Source organism: Erythrolamprus reginae, chromosome 1 (genome assembly GCF_031021105.1).
Source record: "Erythrolamprus reginae isolate rEryReg1 chromosome 1, rEryReg1.hap1, whole genome shotgun sequence".
Classification (NCBI taxonomy): Eukaryota; Metazoa; Chordata; class Lepidosauria; order Squamata; family Dipsadidae; genus Erythrolamprus; species Erythrolamprus reginae.
In genome coordinates this window covers 130,213,498-130,238,022 of record NC_091950.1, presented here as the reverse complement: position 1 = coordinate 130,238,022, position 24,525 = coordinate 130,213,498, and the positions used below count along the sequence as shown (strand labels likewise).

The 24,525-nt window shown below is 39.2% G+C and overlaps 1 protein-coding gene across 2 annotated transcripts in view; it reads left to right on the top strand.

The window, feature by feature from the left end:
- Positions 1-10,263: 10,263 nt before the first annotated feature.
- The window catches only part of LSP1 (lymphocyte specific protein 1), a 130,239-nt gene continuing 115,977 nt past the window's right edge, over positions 10,264-24,525 (top strand). Inside the window, exon 1 of one of the 2 annotated variants that reach the window (XM_070764968.1) lies at positions 10,264-10,817. In XM_070764968.1, coding sequence (XP_070621069.1) covers positions 10,738-10,817 — 80 coding nt within the window. In that variant the 5' untranslated portion in view covers positions 10,264-10,737. The remainder of the gene's footprint in view (positions 10,818-24,525) is intronic. The other variant, XM_070764977.1, reaches the window with a different exon arrangement.

Sequence of the window (24,525 nt, the reverse complement as noted above, 5' to 3'; positions counted from 1 at the left end):
GGTTTTTCTTTATGTCTTTCCATACATCAAATAAGTATTTTCTTAGTGTATGTCTTTTAAAATAAGAATGATTTTTGTCTTTATCATACCATACAAAGGCATGCCAGCCAAGCATAAGATCATGTCCTTCTAATTTTAATGTTCTCGTATCCTCTAAGGTTATCCAATTTTTAATCCATGTTAAGGCGGCTGCCTGGTAATATAATTTCCAATTTGGGAGGGCAAAACCTCCCCTCTCTTTTATATCTTCTAACATGTTTATCTTGATTCTTGCCTTTTTGCCTTGCCATAGAAATTTTCTAACCACATTTGTTAAATTTTTTAAAAAATTTGCCCCTGGATTTATTGGGATCACTTGAAATAAAAATAAAACCTTGGGTAAGATATTCATCTTAATTGTGGCAATTCTTCCCAGAAAAGATATTTTTAAGTTATTCCATATTTCTAAATCCTTTTTAATTTCATTAATTAATTTGACTTTACATTGTTTCCTATGGGAAACAATGTTTCGTCTTACGAACCTTTCGTCTTACGAACCTCCTCCTTGCACCAATTAAGTTCGTATCATGAGGTATTACTGTATGTCAGCTTGGATCTTTACTATTTATTTGCTAGATTCCCTGGATTGTATTATAAACTCCCCATATCCAGAAGCTCTCCTTGAAATGATTGACTAGCTTGCCAATAGCTACTCAATTTCAATTATCCTTTTTTTAAAAAAAAAAACACCAGAAACTAGCCAGTTGGCCAATCCTATCAAGAACACGCACACACACCTCTTTAACTTTCTGGAACCATTGTTGCACAGATGTATTCTCTTATGTTTATGTCCAAATGAGAGGTGAGAGAAGGAGAAGGTAAACTCTATTTGTGCTGCTCTGTTGCATTGGTTCCTCTATGTCAGTGATAGAAAAACTGTAGGAGAAAAAATAGTACTTTGCCTGTAACAAGTAGCCAACTCATCAGTCAGGGCAACCCTATCTAGCAATGATCTGAGTCCAGTGAAGGGCTACCAATTTTTTTTTTACTGTGGGTGTGGCTTATGCAGGACACCCTGCATTTTCTTTCAACATCTTTCATGCAAATTGGGTGCTCTGGGGTGGAGCTCCATTTTCGCTACCCCACTGCATTCCCCCCCATCCAGGAAGCAGTCCACCCCCTGCCTGAGTCATATAGAACAGAGGTAGGATAAGGATTAGCAATGTGCACAGCACATTTTGTGGCATTAATACTTTATGCTGTCTTAAGAAGGAAAGAACTTGAACTCAAGAGTGGGAAGGGCCCTCATCTATAGACTGCATTTTTAATTCTAGTCTATGCTTTGTTTCAAAGAAATCATGATATACAGGTGAAACTTGAAAAATTAGAATATCGTGCAAACATTCATTTATCTCAGTAATGTACTGGTAACTTAAAAGGTGAAACTTAATATATGAGAGATATTCATAACATGCAAAGCAAGATAGTTCAAGCCACGATTTGTCATAATTGTGATGATTATGGGGTACATCTCATGAAAACCACAAATCCCCCATCCCATAAAATTAGATTAATAAAACAAGGATTGTAGAAAGAACAATATCAAACTTCTGAAAAGTATAAGCAGGCATATGTACTCGGTACTTCATTTGGACCCATTTTGCAGCAATTACTGCTTCAATATGGCGTAGCATGGACGCTATTAGCCTGTGGCACTACTGAGGTGTTATAGAAGATCGGGATGCTTCAATAGCGGCCTTCAGCTCTTCTGCGCTGTTTGATCTCATGTTTCTCATCTCTTCTCTTGGCAATGCCCAATAGATTCTCTATGGGGTTCAGCTCAGGTGAGTTTGCTGGCCAATCAAGGACAGTAATCTCATGGTCATTGAAGTAGGTTTTCGTGCTTTGGACAGTGTGGGCGGGTGCCAAGTCCTGCTGGAAAATTTAAGTCACCATCCCCATATGCTCATAGGCAAATGAGTCTAAGGAGAAGGGTTGCATAAAAATTACATAAATTGGAATTACACATAACCCTGTGTAAGTGCTGAAGGCTTATTCAGCTGCTTTTTATCTATCACAACCCTGTGCAATATATTGCCACTTATTCTCCATATCTTGGAGATCGAGAAACAGGACCATCTTCAGCAGGTGGCAGCACCTGGCCAACTTAGTTTGATTTAGGAAGCAAAGTCAGGGTCTGTCTGGATAATTCTTAGATGAGAGACCTCCAGAAAATTCCAGGGATACAGACATGACTGAGACATTTAAAAGATATGTACTGAAAGAAAGCAGTGAAGCAGAAAAAAACATTTCTATGCTCTTGTCAAGAAAATAATAGGGCTATGTTTGCTTGAATCAGAAGATTTTCTCTATGGCTGTCCTTCTGTAAAACAAGAAATGGTCTGTGTTAAATTTGCACGTAATTGAAGATGCGAGTCGCAGGAACAGTTCAGCCCCTTTATTGTCTATTAGCTATAACTAATATGGACTGCTGGCAGGTTGCAGGGAAGCGGTTTTTAAGAGCTTCCCTGAAACCTGCCAGCCACTGATAGTAGTTTATTTCTCCAGCTGCTGGATTAGCCAATCAGTGGCGGCTATGCAAATTCATACACTGTATGTCAGTACATAACAGCCTGTTTAAGAGAACATTAGCATGCAAGGGGGTAAGTGGGATTTAGAAGCCCATCTCACAACTCCAGACCCTTTTTGGAGGTTTCACAGACATTTAAAGACTTCTAGATTGGGTGGCATACAAATTAAATAAATAGCGTAACATAACATGGAGGGCAAATAAGCATATTCAAGATGATCCTTGGCTTTGGAGAAATATTTGATTGTGGAGACTCATTTAAAGTGCTGCCATTTACTAACAGAATACAATATTTCTGCATTTATTCAGTGCTTCAGGCTGTAATCCCATGTACAATAAAGCAGGAGTCGCAGGAACAATTCAGCCCCTTTATTGTCTATTAGCTATAACTAATATGGACTGCTGGCAGGTTGCAGGGAAGCGGTTTTTAAGAGCTTCCCTGAAACCTGCCAGCCACTGATAGTAGTTTATTTCTCCAGCTGCTGGATTAGCCAATCAGTGGTGGCTATGCAAATTCATACACTGTATGTCAGTACATAACAGCCTGTTTAAGAGAACATTAGCATGCAAGGGGGTAAGTGGGATTTAGATGCGCATCTCACAACTCCAGACCCTTTTTGGAGGTTTCACAGACATTTAAAGACTTCTAGATTGGGTGGCATAGTGTAACATAACATGGAGGGTAAATAAGCACATTCAAGATGATCCTTGGCTTTGGAGAAATATTTGATTGTGGAGACTCATTTAAAGTGCTGCCATTTACTAACAGAATACAATATTTCTGCATTTATTCAGTGCTTCAGGCTGTAATCCCATGTACAATAAAGCAGGAATAATTGATTTCTCAATAGACATGTAAAATATAGGCTTGTTAACATTTCCCAAGCTTTTCACATGCTTAATCTAATTAATCCAAGGAGTCGGGCTTAAAGGCAATCTCTCTCTTTTCACTAACTTTGTTCAAGAAACAACACACAGTTTCACGGTTTCAAACCACCCGAGGTACTGTAAATTGCATTGTTCGAGCTGTGTGATAAAGACCTTGCTTCATGTATGAGTGTAGAAAAAAATGAGGAAGATATTGACACAAAGGAGGAAAAAAAAGAAGACATCAAGAGGAAGTGGTAGAATGGTGAGCATGGTTGCTTCATGCTCTTATTTCCTCTTCCCTGGAGTCCTATCTGTGTACAAGCTGTTCCAATGAAGCAGTTTCATTTTCCCCACCCCCACCTGCCTCTAACCACAGTCCTTTCATTCTGAGCCCTGAATACTTTGGATGAGATGACTGTGAAATGCCTAAGGGACACAGATAAGCATTTACACCATCTTGCCTTAACACTCCATACATTGACTTGTGCAAGCACTGAAGGAGCATTGACCAGTGCTTTATGCAATAGAGTACAATCAGCAACTCTTAGCAACAGTGGTAATTGTCTGGGCTTGGTGTGATTAGACAAGTATTATTTTTACTGGGCAATCCTAATATTTATTCAGAAATAAGTTCAGTTGAGTTCAGATGAGCTTTCCCAGGTAAAAGGTTATAGAAATGTGGTTAATATCCTCCAGGTGGATTGCCAAACACATTCTAGAAAATAATTGGGCTATTTTACCCTTTAAAAACATGTACACTTTAGGTGCCCTTTATACCACAGCTGCATTTATATTTCAATTGTTCATGACCTTGGTAAAAGAATCAGCTATGTTGTTAAATTACAATGGAAGCAATTTGCATCTCATTTAAGCAAAACATACAAAGCAATTTATTAGAAGGGGTAAAATTCAAACTCTTAATAAAACTAAATATTAGATAGAATAGGAAAAAACTATCCTGCAACCTACAGCCCCTCCACTGCAAAAGCATATGGACAACTCATCTTGACCAAGGAAAAACTATAGATGCAATTTATATTGACTTCTGCAAAGCTTTTGATTCAGTGGTCCACGACAAACTACTTCTAAAACTCAAATTCTATGGCATCTCAGGATCCCTCCACAGCTGGATTACTGCATTCCTATCAAACAGGCAACAAGTGGTCAAAATAGGAAGCTCCATATCCACACACATCCCTGTTAAAAGCGGTGTCCTGGGACCTACGCTCTTCATTCTCTACATCAATGACCTTTGCGATCTCATCACAAGCAACTGTGTCCTTTTTGCAGATGATGTAAAACTCTTCAGCACCACTGAAAACACAACTACTCTACAAAAAGACCTAGACTCAGTTTCTGACTGGTCCAACACATGGCAACTCCAAATCTCAACCAGCAAATGCTCTGTCCTACACATCGGCAAAAAGAATCAGAACTTCAAATACAAACTGAATAAACAAATTATCACAGATAATCCCCACTTGGTCAAGGACCTTGGAATACTAATAACTTAAGATCTAAGTGCCAAAGCCCACTGCAACAAGATCGCCAAGAAGGCCTCAAGAGTTGTTAATCTAATGCTACGTAGCTTCTGCTCTGGAAATCTCACACTACTCACCAGAGCTTATAAAACTTTCGCCAGACCCATCCTAGAATGCAGCTCATCTGTTTGGAACCCATACCACATTTCTGACATTAACACCCTCGAAAATGTCCAAAGATACTTCACCAGAAGAGCCCTTCACTCCTCTACCCGAAACAGAATTCCCTACAAAACTAGACTTACAATCCTGGGTCTTGAAAGCTTAGACCTACAACGCCTTAAACATGATCTAAGTATTGCCCACAAGATCATATGCTGCAATGTCCTGCCTATCAAAGACTACTTCAGCTTCAACCACAACAACACAAGCGCAACAACAGATTCAAGCTTAATATTAACCGCTCCAAACTTGACTTTAGTAATCGAGTTGTTGAAGTGTGGAACTCATTACCAGACTCTGTAGTATCATCCCCCAACCCCCAACATTTTACCCTTAGACTATCCCCGGTTGACCTCTCCAGGTTCCTAAGAGGTCAGTAAGGGGCGTACATAGGCGCACTAGAGTGCCTTCCGTCCCCTGTCCTATAGTCTCTCCTGTATCTCGTATTTCTTCTCTACTATATCCTCTATAACAGCGTTTCCCAACCGTTGTGCCGCGGCACAGTAGTGTGCCGCGAGACATGGCCAGGTGTGCCGCGAGAAGCTCCAGCTGGGCGGGGCGCTGCTGGCGCCCCTGCCTGAGTGTCGTCCTGTGGATGGTCTTGGGCTTCACAGTCGCTTCCTGGTTCCCTCTCCTCCCACCACCTGTGTCTCCCGCCGTCGCCTCCCACCAAGCCGTCGCCCGTTGCCATGGGTTCCTCGAGTGGGAGCTGCCGCTTCCCTCCGTCCAGCTCAGCCACGCTGCCATAGAAAGCACAGAGGTTATTGCCACCGCTTCTGCCTCCACTCAGGGAGCCACCGTGGTCACCGCACCTTTTCCTCTCGCTCAGCTCAACCACGATGGCTCCCTGAGTGGAGGCAGAGGCGGCGGCAATAACCTCTTGGCAGAGGGGAAGCGCTGACGGGCTCTCCTCCTTCCCCACCCCCGCGCTTTTCTCCCGCCCTGGCTTTTGCTTCGCCCCATGATTTCCCCACAATTTCATCCAGGCCACCTCTTGCCTCCTTTTGAACTGCGGGGAAATCTGCGGGCGAAGCAAAAGCCAGGGCGGGAGAGAAGCGCGGGGGTGGGGAAGGAGGAGAGCCCGTCAGCGCTTCCCCTCCGCCAAGCTGCCTGCTTGTCCTCACGCCTCATTGCTACCTCCTGCCTTTTTCCAGGGGCCTTTGGAAGGTACCCAGGGAAGGGGGGGATTGGGGGTGGCTGCAGCGGCTTCTCGTCCTCCTCATCGGGCTGCTAACGCCCACCCGGCCCCTCTTGCATGCAGTCCCTTCACCGAGCGCTTCTTTCTTCTCACAGCTGAGGCAAGATTTGGAATGTCGGGTGTGTGTGCGTGCGGGCTCCGCATCCCCCTGCCACCCGGAACATTTAAAATAAGAAAAACCTTCGCCGGCCTCCGCAGAGAAGAAAGGAAGAGAGAGAAAGAGAGAGAGAGAGCAAGAGAGACATAGCAAGAGAGGCAGAGAGAGAGAGAGAGAGACAGAGAAAGAGAAAGAGAGAGAAAGAAAGAAAGAGAGCTAGCAAGAGAGAGAGAAAGAGAGACAGAGAGAGAGAGAAAGAGAGACAGAGAGAGAGAGAGAGAAAGAGATAGCAAGAGAGAGAGAAAGAGAGAGAAAAAGAGAGAGAATGAAAGAGAGATAGCAAGAGAGGCAGAGAGAGCAAGGGAGAGAGAAAGACATATAGGGAGGGAAGGAGGGAGAGAGAAAGAGAGCAAAAGAGAGAGGAAGAAAAAAATAGGGATGGAGAAAGAGAAAGAAGGGAAGGAAGGAAGAGAGAGAAAGAGTGAGGGAGAAATAGAGCGAAATGGAGGAAGATTTTTTTTGTCAAAACTTTTCTTTAGCCACCCCCCCACCCACCCGTTCAGTGTTCCCCAGGATTTTGAAAATGTGAATAATGTGCCGCGGCTCAAAAAAGGTTGGGAAACACTGCTCTATAACATTCATTGTGTATTATTGTGTATTATTATTGGACAAAATAAATAAATAAATAAATATATTTCTCACATTTTAACTTTACGAGTTTAACTTAGCAAGGTATACAATATTTATTTGCATTAAGGAAAAATATTATGGAAAAATCCTATCTGGAAAGTCAAGGCATGTTGAGAATGTAATCACTGCTTCTTTTTAAAACCAAAATTACATATTCTTCCATCCAGGTTAATTATAGACAAAGCTTTCTCTATATTGCAAAGTATCATACCTAGCTTCACATGGAATATGTAATTCCTTGGTTGAAACATTTTTGTACAATGATATGGTAAAAAAATTAAAAAAAACTTTTGTGGGAATTTGCTTTCTCATGCTTATTGGTACATAATTTTCAACAGTTAATCTGACAGTCATTAATTATATCAAAAAAGTCAAGATGGCAGCCATAGCCATGTGGTCAAAATATCATGCAATTCATGAGATACATTTTGTCAGAAAGATTGGTAATTCCTAAGAGCAACTAAAACATAGAAAAATTGTTATGATTTGATAGACATAGAAGAAAATTCTTTGTTGGCCAAGTGTGATTGGACACCCAAGGAATTTGTCTTGGTGCATATGCTCTCAGTGTACGTAAAAGAAAAAGATACATTGGTCACGAATCATGTGGTACAACACTTAATGATTGTCATAGGGGTCAAATAAGCAATGAAGAAACAATCAATATTAATAAAAATCTTAGAATACAAGCAACAAGTTATCATCATACAGTCCTAAGTGGGAGGAAAAGGATGATAGGAATGATGAGAAAAAACTAGCAGAAATAGAAGTGAAGACTTAGTAAAAAGTTTGACAGTGTTGAGGGAATTATTTGTTTAGTAGAGTGATGGCATTTGGGAAAAAATGTTCTTGTGTCTAGTTGTCTTGGTGTGCAGTGCTCTGTAGCGACGTTTTGAGGCTAGGAGTTGAAACAATTTGGGTCCAGGATGTGAGGGGTCAGTAAATACCCATACTTATGGAGCAAACCAGGATTCTAGTTTGAAAAACTGGAGAATTTGTTTAAAGTACAAAAACATTTTTCATGGCTTTTTTTCAATTAAACAGAAGCAATCTACGTACAGGTTCACATGAGGAGAATAAAAAGTATTAAGGCCATAATTTTTAATAATATATTTCAGCAATTCTATGCACAGTTTCCCAAAAGGATGTAGATTTCACTGAACTTATTAATAGGATTTATTTCTGATAAAAAGAACAAAACCAACGATTTTATTATTGCCTGCAGTTCATTTTAGCAGATTTTGGAATAAAGTCCTACGAAAAGAATGCTATGTATGTGGAGTTTTTGGTGCTCTCTAAGCTTGGTTGTTTCTTGTTTCATTGTGCTCTGAAGATGTTACCTAGCTGAGTAATGAACATCTGGAAGCAAACAAACATTTCAGAGAGCCTCTGACCTTCAGGTATTCTCTTTTATTATTAATATTAAAAATGCACCCATATCTTGTGTTGTGGTTAGCTCTGGCCCAACTCCTGCCCCAAGGACTGTGGATGTGGGGGAGACATCCACATGCTGCAGGGCTGTTTTGCCCCCGATGGAATCTTCTGATGAAGGCTCCTCTGACCAAGGAGACATGAGTGACAGGGAGGAGGAGAGTGTGGCAGACAGCTCAGAAGGAGATCAATTATCTAGCTCCTCCTTGGATTCAGAACAAGAGTTAATGATACAGCCATGCATGCGGAGAGCGATGCATAGGCAACAACAACTGAGAGATTATTATCAAAGAAAATGAGGACACCTGTTGTTGGGTGGGGCTGTGGTAATTAGTGAGGCTGCTATAAATAGCAGCCTGTGGGTTTGGCCATTGTGGAGGATTATCTGATCATTGTGTTTCGTGACTGCTTTACTGACTTTGACCTTTTGTGTGCTGATTTTTCCTTGCTTTGAAACTAAACCAGAGCAAAGTGTGTTTCACTTTGTGAAAGGGGAAGGACTGTGAATTGGCTCACAGCTGCAAGCTAAGTATTAGAGAACTGATAAGGGACTTGTACAAATTACCAGTTTGTTTGGAGACAAGTGCTCTTTGCTATAACAAAAGAGGGTTTAGTTTAAGTGACTTTTCATTATAAAGAACATTGTTTTGAATTTTCAAACGTGTGTGTGTCTGAAATTTGTACCTGTGACTTTTTGGGAGGAGTCTACCAGAGAGCTCGACAGAACATCTTGTGAGTTGGGAAGAAAGAAAAGAAGAAGATTTAACACCATTGCTCATGGGTTAAATTAAAACTAAGGTTTCTTATCAGATTACATATTTTAACTACGGTAGCTAGGTAATCAAAGGTGAGAGATGGGACGGTTTAAAACGGAGCAAGTATAAAGCTGAAATTCAGTGTGATTTTGACCAGTATCTGCATTTACTGTATATTCTGGAGTGCAATGAATAGGGGATCAGAATCTGTGAGGTCTCAAATTGCTCTTTTTTTCCAGTAGAAATAAGAAGATGGCAGAGGAGAGGGTTGTTTCTGTTTCATGGCCCTGAATGTTTTCAATGCCTAAAAATGTATGAATGTGATATTCTGGTTACATGTGAAAGGTTCTATAGATACCAGTTCAGTAGTAATAAAATAAAACTTGCACTCATCTCATAAACTGGTTCACCCGCTTCTCTGAAGGAAACAAAAAATCTGTCTGGATCAATGGGTGGAAAATGAAAATGACAAATTTAAGTGGACTGTCTGGAGTAGATTACTACATGGGAGTCTTCTATTCCTTCTCTTGAGTCAGCATATTTACTGTATATTCTGGAGTTCAATGAATAGGGGATCAGAATCTGTTTACAATTATATTCTCTTTACAATGCTCATTTCATTTTTAATCTTCTGAAACATCTTGTCTTGGCGGTATCTTCTTCTAAAAGTAAAAACACTTTAAAAAAAAACCCAAACAGTTAACTATGCATTGACCTATCAGGACACCGAAATTATCTGTCCTTTTAAGGAAGTCACTTAGCCCATTAGCAGAAAAGGACTGTTTCATGTGGTTAGATGCATTATAGGTAGTTTGGGTTGCTTAATACTGACTAAACCTTTAACCCCCATTAATTTTAACAATATCTCTTGCTACGCAGCCCCTCTGGTCAGTTTTTTATTTCCTTTTCTTTTGCTAGACTGGATTTCTTGTTGCTTCCATCCCTTCAAATATGCAGCTTGTAGATACTTGAAGTTGTGTTGCAACTGCCCAATGTCCCAACCCTGTTGTTTGCTCTAAGGATCCTTACACAGACAAAACACAGATAAGGTCTGAAAGAAAAATGTGAAGTATCCAAAATTGCAAGTACAGATGTGCTGCCGCTTTTGTGAGTTTGACTTAAACACCAAGATTGCTCTGGGAGCTGCAATTATGTTTGTTCCCCTTATGGCCTGCATTAGTACTTGAGATTTTTTGGAGGAGGGGAGGGATTAGTTTTCTTCTTTTAAGACTTTTTTTTTTAAAGAATGATTCTTTCTGATTAAAAAGTAAACTCACACCCCCAGTCCCACATGGTTTCCGGTGCATCTGGCTTTAGAGTCAATACAGGAAGAGTGGTGAGAGAACAACTGCACTCTTATCATTCTTACAAAACAGTTTGGAGAGAAAAGTGACTCAACTCACAATCTTAACCCAGCAAAGAAAATGGCTGATGAGCAACAATGTTTGAGAGACCTTGAGGGTGAAATCGGGGAACAGAAAGGTGCTGAAGGAGAGACCCAAAGGTAGGGAAGTTCAGCTTAATTGTTAATTGCTTTTTCTTCTGATTTCTTTCTTTTTTTAAAGTAGATAAAGTAAGACTCTTTTAGAAGAAAGGGGGAATGACAAATCCAGAGGTATATCAGGTAAACAAAGCTAAAGAAGGCTCCAGCTTCTTTAGTACTTTGGCTTTCTTTGCAAGCTTGCAAGACACTCTTAAGGATAGCTTACTCAAATTCCTGGGTACACATTAACCACTTTGAGTTTGGGTTTGTACAAGTTAGATGAAGATATGGTTGGCTGATCTGTGTTTCATATGAATCCAGTTTGTACTACCTAGCTAGTCTTAAATATTAAATTCTGGCTTTTAGGAACAAATGAGCTGTCCCCGCAGTACACACCATAAATTTAAGCCTCAGTCATGAGGATTGTATGGGAGCTAGGAAGTGAACCAGCCTATCATCCCCACCCCGATAGCATTTTTCTCCGAGCTAGACTCCATACTACTGTGTGCAAAAAACAATGTGCTGATGGGAAAGCAATAGGCAATACTGTAACTCCAGAGTGGATATTTTGGGCAGGAGATAGAATTTTCTGTACTCTGTGTTCCTCACATTGGCCTCTCACTTTCAGCAAGACTGTGGCAGATCTATTTTTAAAAATTGGATGCCTAGTCTGAGTCTGATGTTAATGGCTAGAAGACATAGAGTGGCTATGCATCTTACAGCATGGTGGAAGTTAATACCGCTACAAATCTTAAGCCTTTCAAATTCTTGATGTCAGCCTTGGATTTCAGAAAATGCAATGACAGTGAAGATGCTCATGATGTTACAGTCCCACTGCAGTCTTGGCCTTTCTTAAGAATGTGTGTGCATGTCTTCCCTGGTAGCATTGATTTAAATGCAGTAAAAAGATTGTATTTTCTCATCCCAATTCTGAAAGTTCAGATGCAAAGCTGTGCTATTTTTGTTTCTCTGTGTTTGTGTGTCTCATGATTTCAGGTGGGTAGATTTAAGATAGCACCTATTGGGTGGGCAAGAAGAAAACAATCAAGACTTAAATTGCAGCATATCAGATAGGAAAAATGTGTTCCCCATCTTCCCTCTCATATTACAATCTTGATAAAAAGTTTGCTCCACTATTACCACTCACTAATAGTGAAAAATCCCCACCCCAGATGGGGAATCTTTCTTGAAAACCAAGGGCTTAAGAGGAAGAGATTTTGTTTGATTTCCTCTTACAAGTGTCTTTGTAATTGTAAGCATAGATTTAGTGGTATAGTGATGTCCAAAGAAAAGAAAGAAACATTAAATAAAGACCACTGTACAAATGAAAAGTTATGGATGTGTACTTTGGACACACATTAATTTGTCATTTAACCAAGTTGGCATTCTTCAACAGCTTCGATTCTTGAGGACCCTTGGGAAACCCATTCCCTGGACCCTCCAGTATCATAGGCAAAAGCCTTGAATTTGGCCTCTAATCATACCATGTTTCCCCAAAAATGAGACACTGTCTTATATTAATTTTTGCTCCAAAAGTTGTGCTATGTCTTATTTTCGGGGGGTGCCTTATATTTCTCAAATAAGACAAATTCACAGGCAGAAAAGCTGACACCCCCAAAGAAAGTGTACCGTACGGTACACTGATTACGGTATGGTACCTGTCACACACAAACGACGGCACTTATATGGTACAACAGTATACTCCCGCTATTGCAGCTTCCGGCCACCAGAGGAACTACAGTCTATGCACTGTAGTGGAGACTGTAATGGCGGTGAGACAGCAGCAGACTGTGTCTGCTGTACTGGACAGTACAAAGCGGTGGAAGGGGCCAGCAGGGGATGCCACATTATTACGGTACCGCTATGAACAGCTTTGAATGGTACCGTATGTTTTTCCACCGTATGTAAACTTGACTACGCCTTATTTTCGGGGGGTGCCTTATATTAGCAAATTCTGTGAAACCTCTGACATGCCTTACATTCGGGGTGCATCTTATTTTCGGGGAAACAGGGTAAATGAATGAAAAGTAACATTTTGGAATAAACAATTAGAATCAGTCACATGCCCTGAATAAAGTGTATCTATAGGTTTTGCATGAATGACTTGGAGGAAGACTAAAAACTGAATGTGGAACAACAGATTAATCATTTTGCTAACATTTTAGATGTGGTCCTTGCAAAGTAGCCATTAAAGCACCCAATGGATAATTCACTTAATCTTGAGATAAAGATTAGAATCATAACAACAGTGAATTGATTCAAGTGTCCCTGGATTTTGCTTTCAGTATTGTTATTACCAATCTCCTCCTTTTAACATTCTAAAAAGCAATATATGGTATTAGTAAAAGAAAGCTGTTTTACAACACAAAGATACTTAGGTGGTTATCTGACAGAAAGTCTCAAGGTCTTTGTAGGACTTCATCTTGATTTGCAAAGACTCCCTTCCAGTCAGTGCTGTTTCCTAACTACCAACTTCCCTTTTATGTTTTCAAAATGACAGGTACATGGCTGAATAAATGTTGAGCTAAGGGAGGGTAGTATTTTTACAGAGGTTTTTTTTTTTTTAAAAAAAAGATTGTCAGTCATTCAGAGGCTTTATGAGAACATAAAAATGTGGCATTGTGAGTATGTAAGTTAATGCATAAAATGGATGGAATTGGCTATGCAAACAGCCTTTCCTTTTCACAAAATCTGTAGACATCAATCTTTCAGAGTAAGAGTCTAGTTTATGATACTTTCTCTTTCCACTAAAAATAGTTGCAGCTTTTATGAAGATATTGATGGTATTAAGTGATTCTGCTTATTTTATTTGGGAGCTACAGTAGCTTTTCAGATTTTTCTTTTGGATGCATTGAAATTGTTTGGTACTCATGAATAGCAAGCATTTTACTCATTCCAGAGATAGTTTTGCCAATTAGCCAACATTTAAAAATTTATCTATCTTGAAAAATGGCCATCTGGAAGGATTTAGAATTATCCATAGTGATTGATGTACCCAGGGGCGGGCTGCTGGGGGTTTGCAAGGGTCCACTCCATCCAAAATGGCCCTGCTCCATCCCGCCTCATCCATGCGGCCCATTTTGGATGGAGGTAAGTATAGAGTACACGTGGAGCAGCGGTGGGTTTTCCCAGTTCGGCCCAGTTCTGCGAACTAGTAGCATTGGTGCCGGGAGGCTCAATCCACCTGGCTCCAGCAGAAGTGTTGTGCATGCGCAAACCAGTAGCAACAAATTTTATTACCCACTATTGATGAGGAGGCTCAGGGAGGGTGAAAAATGAGTCTACTAGAAGTTCAGGAAGGCCGGAAATGGGCTCAGAGGGTCTCCAGAGCCCTCCCAGAAACTCAAGGAAAGCCTCCACACCATGAGGAGAGCAAAAATGCCCTCCACCTTGGTCCAGGAGGTGGACTAGGCCACACCCACCATAGCCACACCCACCAGCAACTGGGCAGAGAAACCCTTGATAAATTTTTGGGAGCCCACCCCTGGATATACTGGGAAATTATCACATTTAGGATCTATTGGTTCAAGACTGAGGATCTATTTTCTGTCCCCACTGAGGGAACAGAAACTGAAATTATATTCTGGTATAATTTTTTTTTCTCTGCACCATAAAATAAAACAATATATAGTTATAAACACAACAATGCTTAAAATCAATCAAATATAAACTTTTCTTTTCTTATTACTCACTCAATTACTCAATCAATCAATCAATCAATCAATCAATCAATCAATCAATCAATCAAACAAACAATCCAGAAAGCAATTGTGTCAGCCTATACATTCACATTTATTCAGAAATGCTTTTCAGCACCTTGCATGGATTCAGTTTCTCTCTGTGACAAATCCAGCAGTCTTGCATTTTTTTGTAAATAAAATAAAATAAAATATAGCTGGTTTGATGCATTAAGGACTGATGTGATTCTTAAAGCAGTTTGTGGAAGTTTAGCAATAAAAAAAGCTGGAGGAGGGAGAGGAAGAGAAAACATGGCTGTTTCAATGAATAGCAGAGATGAGCTGGACTTGCAGATTTGAAACACTTCTATGACTCATTTTCAAAGCATGCATAGCCTAATTCATAGTGTTCAAATAGACAGGTTTCACATTGTGGAGTAGCTGTTACCAGTCACCACATTCACGTATTTTCTAACACATTCAACAAATCTTCATCAAAAAAAGGCATGACTAACTACCTCTGACTCATAAGCAGACCTGCAGGGCTTCTTAGGGGTGGCCTGTAAGAAGGCCCCTTGTAATGAGAGAAGAGATGTATGATTCCTTGAGCCCTATCAACTTGTTTCATTGGTGGAAGATCCTCACCTGGTGAAGTTCTCTCACTAACTAGCTAGTGGATATAGCTGCTGAGTATAGCCAGCCAGTATTTGTGGAGCTCATGTAGACTTCATCCTTTGGGCCTGGATAGATAATCTAAGAGGTTATTTGCACACATGATTATTTAATTTTAAAAAAACCCACTGAGAACAGTACCGCAATGTAAATACAGTATTAAATATATCCTCTATAGCTGTGGTTCTCAACCTGGGAATCAGGATCCCTTTGGGAGGCCAAACCATCTCACATTTTTGCATTTCTAGTAATCTCTTTGAATATCTAGGGTGGAAGCCACATATTATACATCTTCAAAATGTAAGGAGTGGATTTTTGGACAAAACTGCAAAGTTTTCCATAGTTGGGGTGTTTTGTTTTGTTTTTTGGAGGGAGAGCAAAAGTTTGAAACTGGTATACTTTATTTAGGCATAGCAGCCTTTGGGTTTTTTTTAACCTCCTTTAAGAAGTCTATTTCCATCTTAATTTTAAACTAATATAAACTTAGGTTTCTTGAAACAGGACATATCAAACTTTACATTTGAATGAAAATGACTGTACTTAGTAAAGCTGAAATATAAACGAAGAAGAATTTGCGTGAATGAGAAAATGGGTACTTGCAGACAGTTGTTCCCTACAGCTGCAGTCAAAGGTTTTGTGTAGGATTTTCGGTCTCTTTTCTTTCATAGGAAGAAAAGATGGAAGAAATGTTGTAGAAAAATATGGAAAGACAATGCTTACAGCAAAAATGATGGCATCTGGCAGTAATGGGCTGCTGTCCCCATGGGGGAGGGGGGATGCAGTGGCGGTAGTAAGTTTATGCACTATTTATTGATAGTTTTTTTAATTGTCTTTCCTTCTCTTGTACCTTAATATGATCCTTAATTACTTTTAAAATAGGAAATAATTAAATAGTATGTTTTTACCCTTAAACGCTTTAATCATTTAAATCATTATCTAGAACTGAACTTTTATAGGAATTAAAGAAAATTGAACTACTTGCCCAATCTGTTATCATACTGAACCTTGTGGGCTCAGTACAAAACCTTAAAATGTTACTGTGCTCCTCAACAAATAATGCTGTGTATCATTTGTCCTTTTTGTGGCTATTCAAATAATGTGACTTAATCAACTGAAAAAGAATCCAAGCACCTATTTGAAAACTTACCTTGGTCGGTAAGCCACTCCCACCAAATCACATGACCTTTAACCACCCCGGTCACATGATTGTCAAGCCACTCCCACCTGGTCACATAGCTAGCAAGCCACTCCTACCCGGCCAGATGACCAAAACGTCACGCTCACAGTAGGGTAGTAAATTTTTTTGCAGCCCTTCACTGGTGTCTAGATACCTTCCCTTATGTAGAATTCCATAATAGAGATGAAGAAAAATCAACAAAAGTCTTGCTTGAAAATATGTGAATAAAATACATGAATAAAATACAAGAATAAAAGTTGCTGTAAGAAGCTCAGACTTGTGACTATCAAATCAGAACTGAGATTCTGCTGTATTTAGTGGGACATACCCCCAAGCAAACATGTAAACATTACAAGTGCATGCACTATCAAATATTGTGTGTGTGTGTGTGTGTGTGTGTGTGTGTACATGCACACAAGTGTATTTTAATATATTTCCTTTCCATTTTCTTTAAATATCGGCTTAACCTGAGCTAATCATATCTGCTGTAGACAAGCGATGATCTAAAAGAATTGCAAGAATCTGAAATAGACTTCCCTTTCTTTAACTCACTTTAGCTCTTCAGAAAGAGGTGTAAGCAAAAAGGGCTGAGTGAGAAATTTAAGAGAAGTGGGAACCTACAACAAAATGTTGCAGGAGGTTCCAGACTAACTGCATAGCCTTTTTTCAGGATTTCTCCTTCCCCTTTTCCCTTTTGGTCATCTTCCCACAAAGCAGTATTTTATACTTGCTGCATATGCTGAAACCTCATAGTTGTCTTACTTCCTCTTTTTTCTCACTTTTAAAACTGTTGTTTTGGAAATACTGGGAGTTTCCCCAAGGTTGTTAATACTTCAGTCTTATCCCATAGGTGCTTTTTCAAAAGGCAATTGGACTTATGTATGTATGTATGTATGTATGTATGTATGTATGTATGTATGCATACATGCATTCATTCATTCATTCATTCATTCATTCATTCATTCATTCATTCATTCATTCATTCATTCATTAGATTTGTATGCTGCCCCTCTCTGAAGACTCGGAGCAGCTCACAACAGGAATACAAAATACAAATCCAATGATTAAAAAAGCAAACCCTTGATTAAAACCACTCATACAACCCAAAAAAACCATCCATAAAATGGAGTGGCCAAGGGGAATCAATTTCCCCATGCCTGCTAGGGAACACACAAAAATGCCTCGGTTGGAAAATGGTCTCCTAAATTATTAGAAATAACAAATACAGCAGATAAAACATCAACAAAATGCAACAAACTAAAAAAAAACAACAACAATGCCCAGCTTTCCCTAACTGAATAGTTTTCATCTATACTGGATTAGAACTCTCAAAATCTGCAGCCAATATGGCCATCTTAAATGGATGAATGATTTTGAAATCTAAGACCCCTGGCTATTTCAATCCATTTTTAAAAATATTGATCACACTTATATAATACATTCAATCATAAAATAGCCAACATAGTTGAGCTAACTGTGTGGTGCATGTGTACTAGTATATGTAGTTAGTTTAAGGTTGCCACCTAGTGATGGTTTGGATTTTGGCAGTATAGATACAGTAGCTGAAGTTAATGACGTTTAAGCATATCATGTAAATACAGTTACAAAACTCTTAGCTTAATCCAGCTCTTCCTGTTGTAAAAGGAAGATCTGATGGCAAAGATATACATTTTCTAGATTATTTTAGCTCTCTGTGTTTTGTAGTAACTTGATGATAATCAAGGATAAAGCTATGTGAAACATGATGTCAGGATGAGGCAAACAAAGTGTTGTGAGGACACAGGATAAAATTGGCTACACCACTTGGTACATTTGTCAGAAAATTCTAGCAGCACATTTGCTGGACCTGATACCTCAACCTTGTTTCAGGTTCCTCTGTTCTCCCTGACTGTAGTCACTTTTCTCTTTTCTTTCAAGGAAAGTGGTGAAAAGCTTAGAGATTTTGCCCTTGGATGGGGTCAGAATGAGGGAACTTCATTATATCTAAGGATGATTTAAACTTGCTTCTCTCTTGGGCTCATAATGTTTTCTTGGTGATGGCACAGGATATGGCACACACGCACACACATTTATCAGGGTGTGTCTTTGCTATGGTTATAACTGCAACTGGAGAAAAATACTTTGTCGCTTTAAAGAATGAGTTCATTGACATCCGCAAAAATCTCAAATTAGTATTTGAATGCTTTGTGATAAAAATATAAGGCAGAGCACAGGCACCAGCTTCCTCATTTGCATAAGAAGCAGAGGAACCTACATCGGAGACATGAAAATAAAAATGAGCAAAAATACTTCAATATTTTGAAGTAATTATAAATGTGGAGCGAAGGCATTTTGAACTGGGGGATTGGTGCATGCTCATCTGAATACTTTTTTTGGTTTTGTTTTGAAACAAAATGGAGGCAGTGGTTTAGGCACCAAATTCAAGTCCTGCCTTAGCCAGCTGCTTACCCAGCTGCTGTGGCCTAGAGGTGGAACTCTTACCTCACAATCAGGAGGTTGTGAGTTTGATCTTAGGTAGAGGCAGATGTAGGATCTCCTGCTTGGGCAATGGGTTGGACTAGATGACCTGCAAGGTCCAATCCAACTCTGTTTATCTGTTATCTTAGCCAGCTGGGTGACCTTGGGCCAATCATTGCCTGACAGGCTAATCCACCTCAAATAAGAGGAAAAATTATCTGCAAAACCTAAAAGATGTAAAAAAATAATACCTCAGCACTGAAGACATATTAATTAACCAGGCTATCCCACCAATCGATGGAAACCAATCATCTGTAACATACCAAATACAAACACTACAATACAAACCAGCAGATTACACATTAACATACTTTACCTTCGTACATACCCATCCAGATACATCATCTCTGATAAAACAATTTTCCTTCCCTTTTTAACTCATGACAGTACTTATGGAAAACGAGAATTCGCTAACCATACAAAATACTCTTGAACAGTTCGCTCAACTTCAAGAGCCAACGGAAACAGTTGGTTGCTCCCTTTCCCTATCTATTTCTCTTTCTTTCCTTTTCTATTTCTATTTACCCAATTGATTTATAATGTAATTTATTGAATTGTATCTTTGTAAATATTCTGTCAACTTTGTATGTTTTAATTGCTCAAATAAAGTCTATTTTTTTAAAAAAAAAATTAAAAAGAGGAAAAAGGTGTGTTGTCACCTTGAATTATTTCTAAAAACAATAAAGGCTGGAAGTAATTTTTTTTAAAAAAATGTTGCTGCTTAACATTTTGGGCCAGGTTGTTCTATAAAACTGGAGTGGCATGTCCTAACTCACGACAAAATGTCCCATAGAAATAGAAATGAGTTTTGGTTATTGTTTTCTCTCCCTCTGAAGAAGACCTTTCTCAGCAAATGTGCCTCTCCCTAAATTTCCAGTAATTCTCCATCCCCCAAAGTCACCTTAGATAGAGAATAAATGGACTGGCAAACGTGCAGATTTAAATAGTGCCTCCAACAAATATGATAGCCAAGGGGGTTGTCTTAGCATGTGTGACAAATATTCTCTGCCATTAGTTTCAGTGGATAATTGAACTTCTGCATTTTGCATAAATCAAAACTGGATGCAATTAGAGAGGACACAGATTGCAGGGAAGGTTGAGCGCAGGTTGACTGCACTCACATTTGGAAGGTTGTGTGAAACAGTCTCACCATTTTTATGGTTCGAGCTATGAGATCGTGGACTAGAAAATAGCTCCTTACAGGCACGATTAATTATCCCTGCCCATCCTTCAAGGTTGCCTCCTGCTCTGGCTTCTTGTTCCCACTATCTGGAGGCTGCCCATATATGGCCATTGATTAAGACTTGCTTTATGGGGCCAGGGAGCTACAGCCTTTCCTTTACATGTCCTTCCTTCAGCTGTCCTGAATTCTCTAGATCTCTTAGAGGAGACTTGGAGAGTCCTAAGTCAATGACAGCAATTGCTAAGAATATCCGGCATTGGGAGGAGATTGTCTAAGAAAATTGATACCCAAGGAGGCATCTTTGGATTCCTCAGAACTACATTCCATGGAGCAGAGCAGAAGAGGCACTGCTCTATGTTTAACTCCAATGCCTGTGGTTGCATTAAAGATGGCAAAAAGCTACACATTCTATTTTAGTGAATAGACCCCTTCCTGCACGTACTCTTTTTCTTGCCGTGGGTTACACAATTTATGATAATTCAATTCAATTCAATTTATTAGATTTGTATGCCGCCCTTCTCTGAAAACTTTCAGAATAAGTATAAAAACAAAGCGTACAGGACAAATCTAATATATTTTTAAAGTATAAGTAAAAACCCTATATAATACACACATAATAGGTTTTAAGTAGACCAGTTATTGGTGAGGTTGCCCACCCTGTGGTCTTTCAGATCCCAGTAATATACTGTAGATTTCGTATTTTTTCTGCATCAAAATACTGTATACCATCGGTTCATAATTTAATTGGTAGTACTAGAGCTAGCAGAAAGGAGGGGCAAAAATCTGAATGACCACTAAAGAGACACTCTTTGAAAGCATCAAACAAGAGAATCAGTCTAGGTATTTTTAATGAAACAAGACAAGGGCATTGGTGATTTCTTTAATCACAATTCGGAAGATTTACCTGGAAAATTAAAAAAGAAGAAGAAGAAATGAATTCTCATCATTAAGTCAAGCTCTCTAGATGAAATGTTCTTTTGCTAAGCTTGATCTGATTCTTGGAAATGGTGAGGACTAATTAAAATAATTAAATAGTAGAAAAGGTGTGCTGCTTGAAACCTTTAACCAAGACAAAAAGCACTGAGGAAAAGCACACCACAAGGGCCAGGCCAGCTTTCCCTTGAAACAGGGTGCCCCAAAAGACATCTGGACTTTCTTGATTTATTTCATTGAAAATGTTTTGCTTCTCATCCAAGAACTGAAGAAACGGCTTGAATGGGAAGTGAAATGTTTCTAAGAAAAACAACAACAAGAAAGTCTAGTTGCCTTTTGAGAAGCACCTTTGGGACAACAATGACCTGGATGATTGAGAATCTTAGACACTTAAAACAGAACGCTCAGACTTTGAATGGTGAAGAATGCAGAATGGACACAACTGAATATTCCAATTGAGTTGATCTTGACATTCTAAGTTTCGATGCTGCCCACTGAAGGGTGTTATTCTGTTATCAGGTTAGGTACAGCTGCTAAATTAATAAGCTTTTTGTATCACATGGTAATGGAAAAATGCCTATAAGAAACACAGAGAAACAAGAACAGGCATTTTTTCACCTTTTATGCCATAAGTGCTTATGGTTCGTTCCTGAATATAAAGAGTTTCTTGCTCCAAAGAGTTTAAAGTCTAAAATTCAACGCAGTGGAAACATCAAAGAAGGTGAGGAAATGGGACATATCATGTCATGACCATTTCAGATAAAGATTCTCCCTTAAAATGGAAGTATTTTTCTGTGTGATAAAGGATAATGACTAGATTAAATAGTATAAACCAGGGGTAGGCAAAGTTGGCTCTTTTATGACTTGTGTACTTCAACTCCCAGAATTCCTAAACCAATCATGCTAGCTCAGGAATTCTGGGAGTTGAAGTCCACATGTCATAGAAGAGCCAACTTTGCCTATCCCTGGAATAAACATATCCAGATAGATAATCTCATTGTTCCCCATTGTTATATAGCAGTCCTTCAAGATAAAACTGATCATTTTTTTACCAGCATCATAGGGCTGTGTAACATCTATAATGGGACAAAGATTTATTTTGCTACAGTAATTGTCAACTTGATCAATGAATGATATTTAGAGAAGGAGACTCTTGATGCAATCACATAATCAAACAAACCTTCTGTTGAATGGCTCAGACAATTTTATTTATTTATTTGATATTTATGCCGCCCTTCTCCTTAGACTCAGGGCGGCTTACAACATGTTAGCAATAGCACTTTTTAACAGAGCCAGCATATTGCCCCCACAATCCGGGTTCTCATTTTACCCACCTCGGAAGAATGGAAGGCTGAGTCAACCTTGAGCAGGTGATGAGATTTGAACCACTGACCTACAGATCTACAGTCAGCTTCAGTGGCCTGCAGTACAGCACTCTATCTGCTGTGCTACCCCGGCTCTCTTTTTACAGGCTTTGTGACAGATACTGTAATTGACATACATTGAGCACAAGACCAATGGAAACAATGGTTCTAGATTATTCTCTGCGATCCTGGGATAAAAAAATTCTTCTATTATTTGCAATATTCTGTAGATGTAAAACATCACACATCGAATCTAATATATGCAGTTGATGTGTTGTGTTGTTAAACACAAGATTATTTAGCCTATGGATACTTTCCTTGGAGTGGGCTAGCAAATTCTATGATCAAATTACTGCAGAAATGTTCTAATTGTGGTTTGACAAACCAGCAGCACCAGAAGATGGATAGCTGGAATGCAAGCTGATACTGGACTACTGTTCTGTAAGTAAGCATGGAGGTTTCTTGATGGACTCCTAGACAGAAGCAGCCTATCCTAAATTTTAATATGTTACATTGAATAGCTGTGCCTAATCAAATGGCTCTGGGAATAAATGAGATAACACAATACTGCTACCCAGTGAAGGGCTACCAAAATTTTTACTATCACACTGTGGGTGTGGCTTACGCAGGACACCCTGCATTTTCTTTTAACATATTTCAGTGCAAATTGGGTGCTCTGGGGTGGAGCTCCATTTTCGCTACCCCACTGCGCCTCCCCCCTCATTTGGGCAGTAGCCCACCCCTACCACCACCTCCCTTTGCAGTGGTGGGTTCCACTTACCTTCCCTACAGGTTCACATCGCATCGGAAGTGCGACCCTATGTCAGGTTGGAAAAATGACATGCACAGAAGCCGTTTTGCCTAAGATACTACCCTTTTTGCCTAAGATACTTTGCTCCAAGTCTATGGAGAGGGGGCAGCATACAAATTTAAATAATAATAATAATAATAATAATAATAATAATAATAATAATAATACTGTTAATAGGTTACAGACCTCTGATTTAGAGAGGAGATACTTTCAACACAAGAACTGTACATTTCTCATTGGTGATCTAAAATCCATCACCCATCCATCCATCCATCCATTTATCTATCTATCTATTCCAGTGGTGTCAAACTCATGTCATCACAGCGATGTCATGTGAAATATCAGGACTTTCCCCCTTTGCTAAAATGGGCATGGGTGTGGCCAGCACATGATGCCTCTGCCCCGTGGGCCAGGAGTTTATCAACCCTGATGTAATCTATCTAACCTTAGGAGAAATTACAGCAGACATAGACTGGATGATAGACATTCTTAGAAAATGAAGATGGCAAAAGGCTTTAACTCAGTATTTTGTTTATAAGTATGTTACATCAGGCATGGGGGAACTGAAACATCTCCCCCTGGGCATGTTTAATTTATATATTATTATTATTATTATTATTATTATTATTATTATTATTATTATTATTATTATTTATTCGATTTGTATGCCGCCCCTCTCCGAAGAGGGGCGGCATACAAATATATGGTATGCTTGTGTGTATGTCTGTTAGTATATGGGGTCTTTTTTAAATCTTTAAATATTTTAAATTTGTCAGATTATTTATGATTTGTTCCACGTGTTGTGAGCCGCCCCGAGTCTTCGGAGAGGGGCGGCATACAAATCTAAGTAATAAATAAATAAATAAATAATAAATAAATAACCAGTGAAAGGGCAGACGTAATTTGTGAGTTGAACATGAGAATCCTGGGTTGCAATGGAAAGTGGCAGAAAGCTACCTCATTGTTTTCTCTTCAGATAAACTCTTGATTTGTAAATGATGGCACTCATTGGCAGCCATTTTGGAAGTGGACAAAGCTTTCCCCCAAAGTCAGCCATTTTTTTTGAGTGGCCATGTATTTTTAAACGGTCAAAAGTGGTACCATCTAAAATATTTGGGAAGCCCCTTACTAAAACAATACTAAACAATACTGGTCTGACAATGTCGAGTATATGCAACTGAGTTTTACAATCATAATAACATAATAGCAGCTGGGTATGTTATCCTGTAAGGGTGCAAAATCTGATGCCTTTGTGGAAAAAGTTATTATTTATAATCATATAGATGGCCCCGATTTAAGATTACCAGCTCTCTGCTTCCATGTACGTCTGAGCCAGAATTCATTTTGATTTAATGTCAGAGCTGTAAGCTCCAATTAATCATAAGCACTCATAAT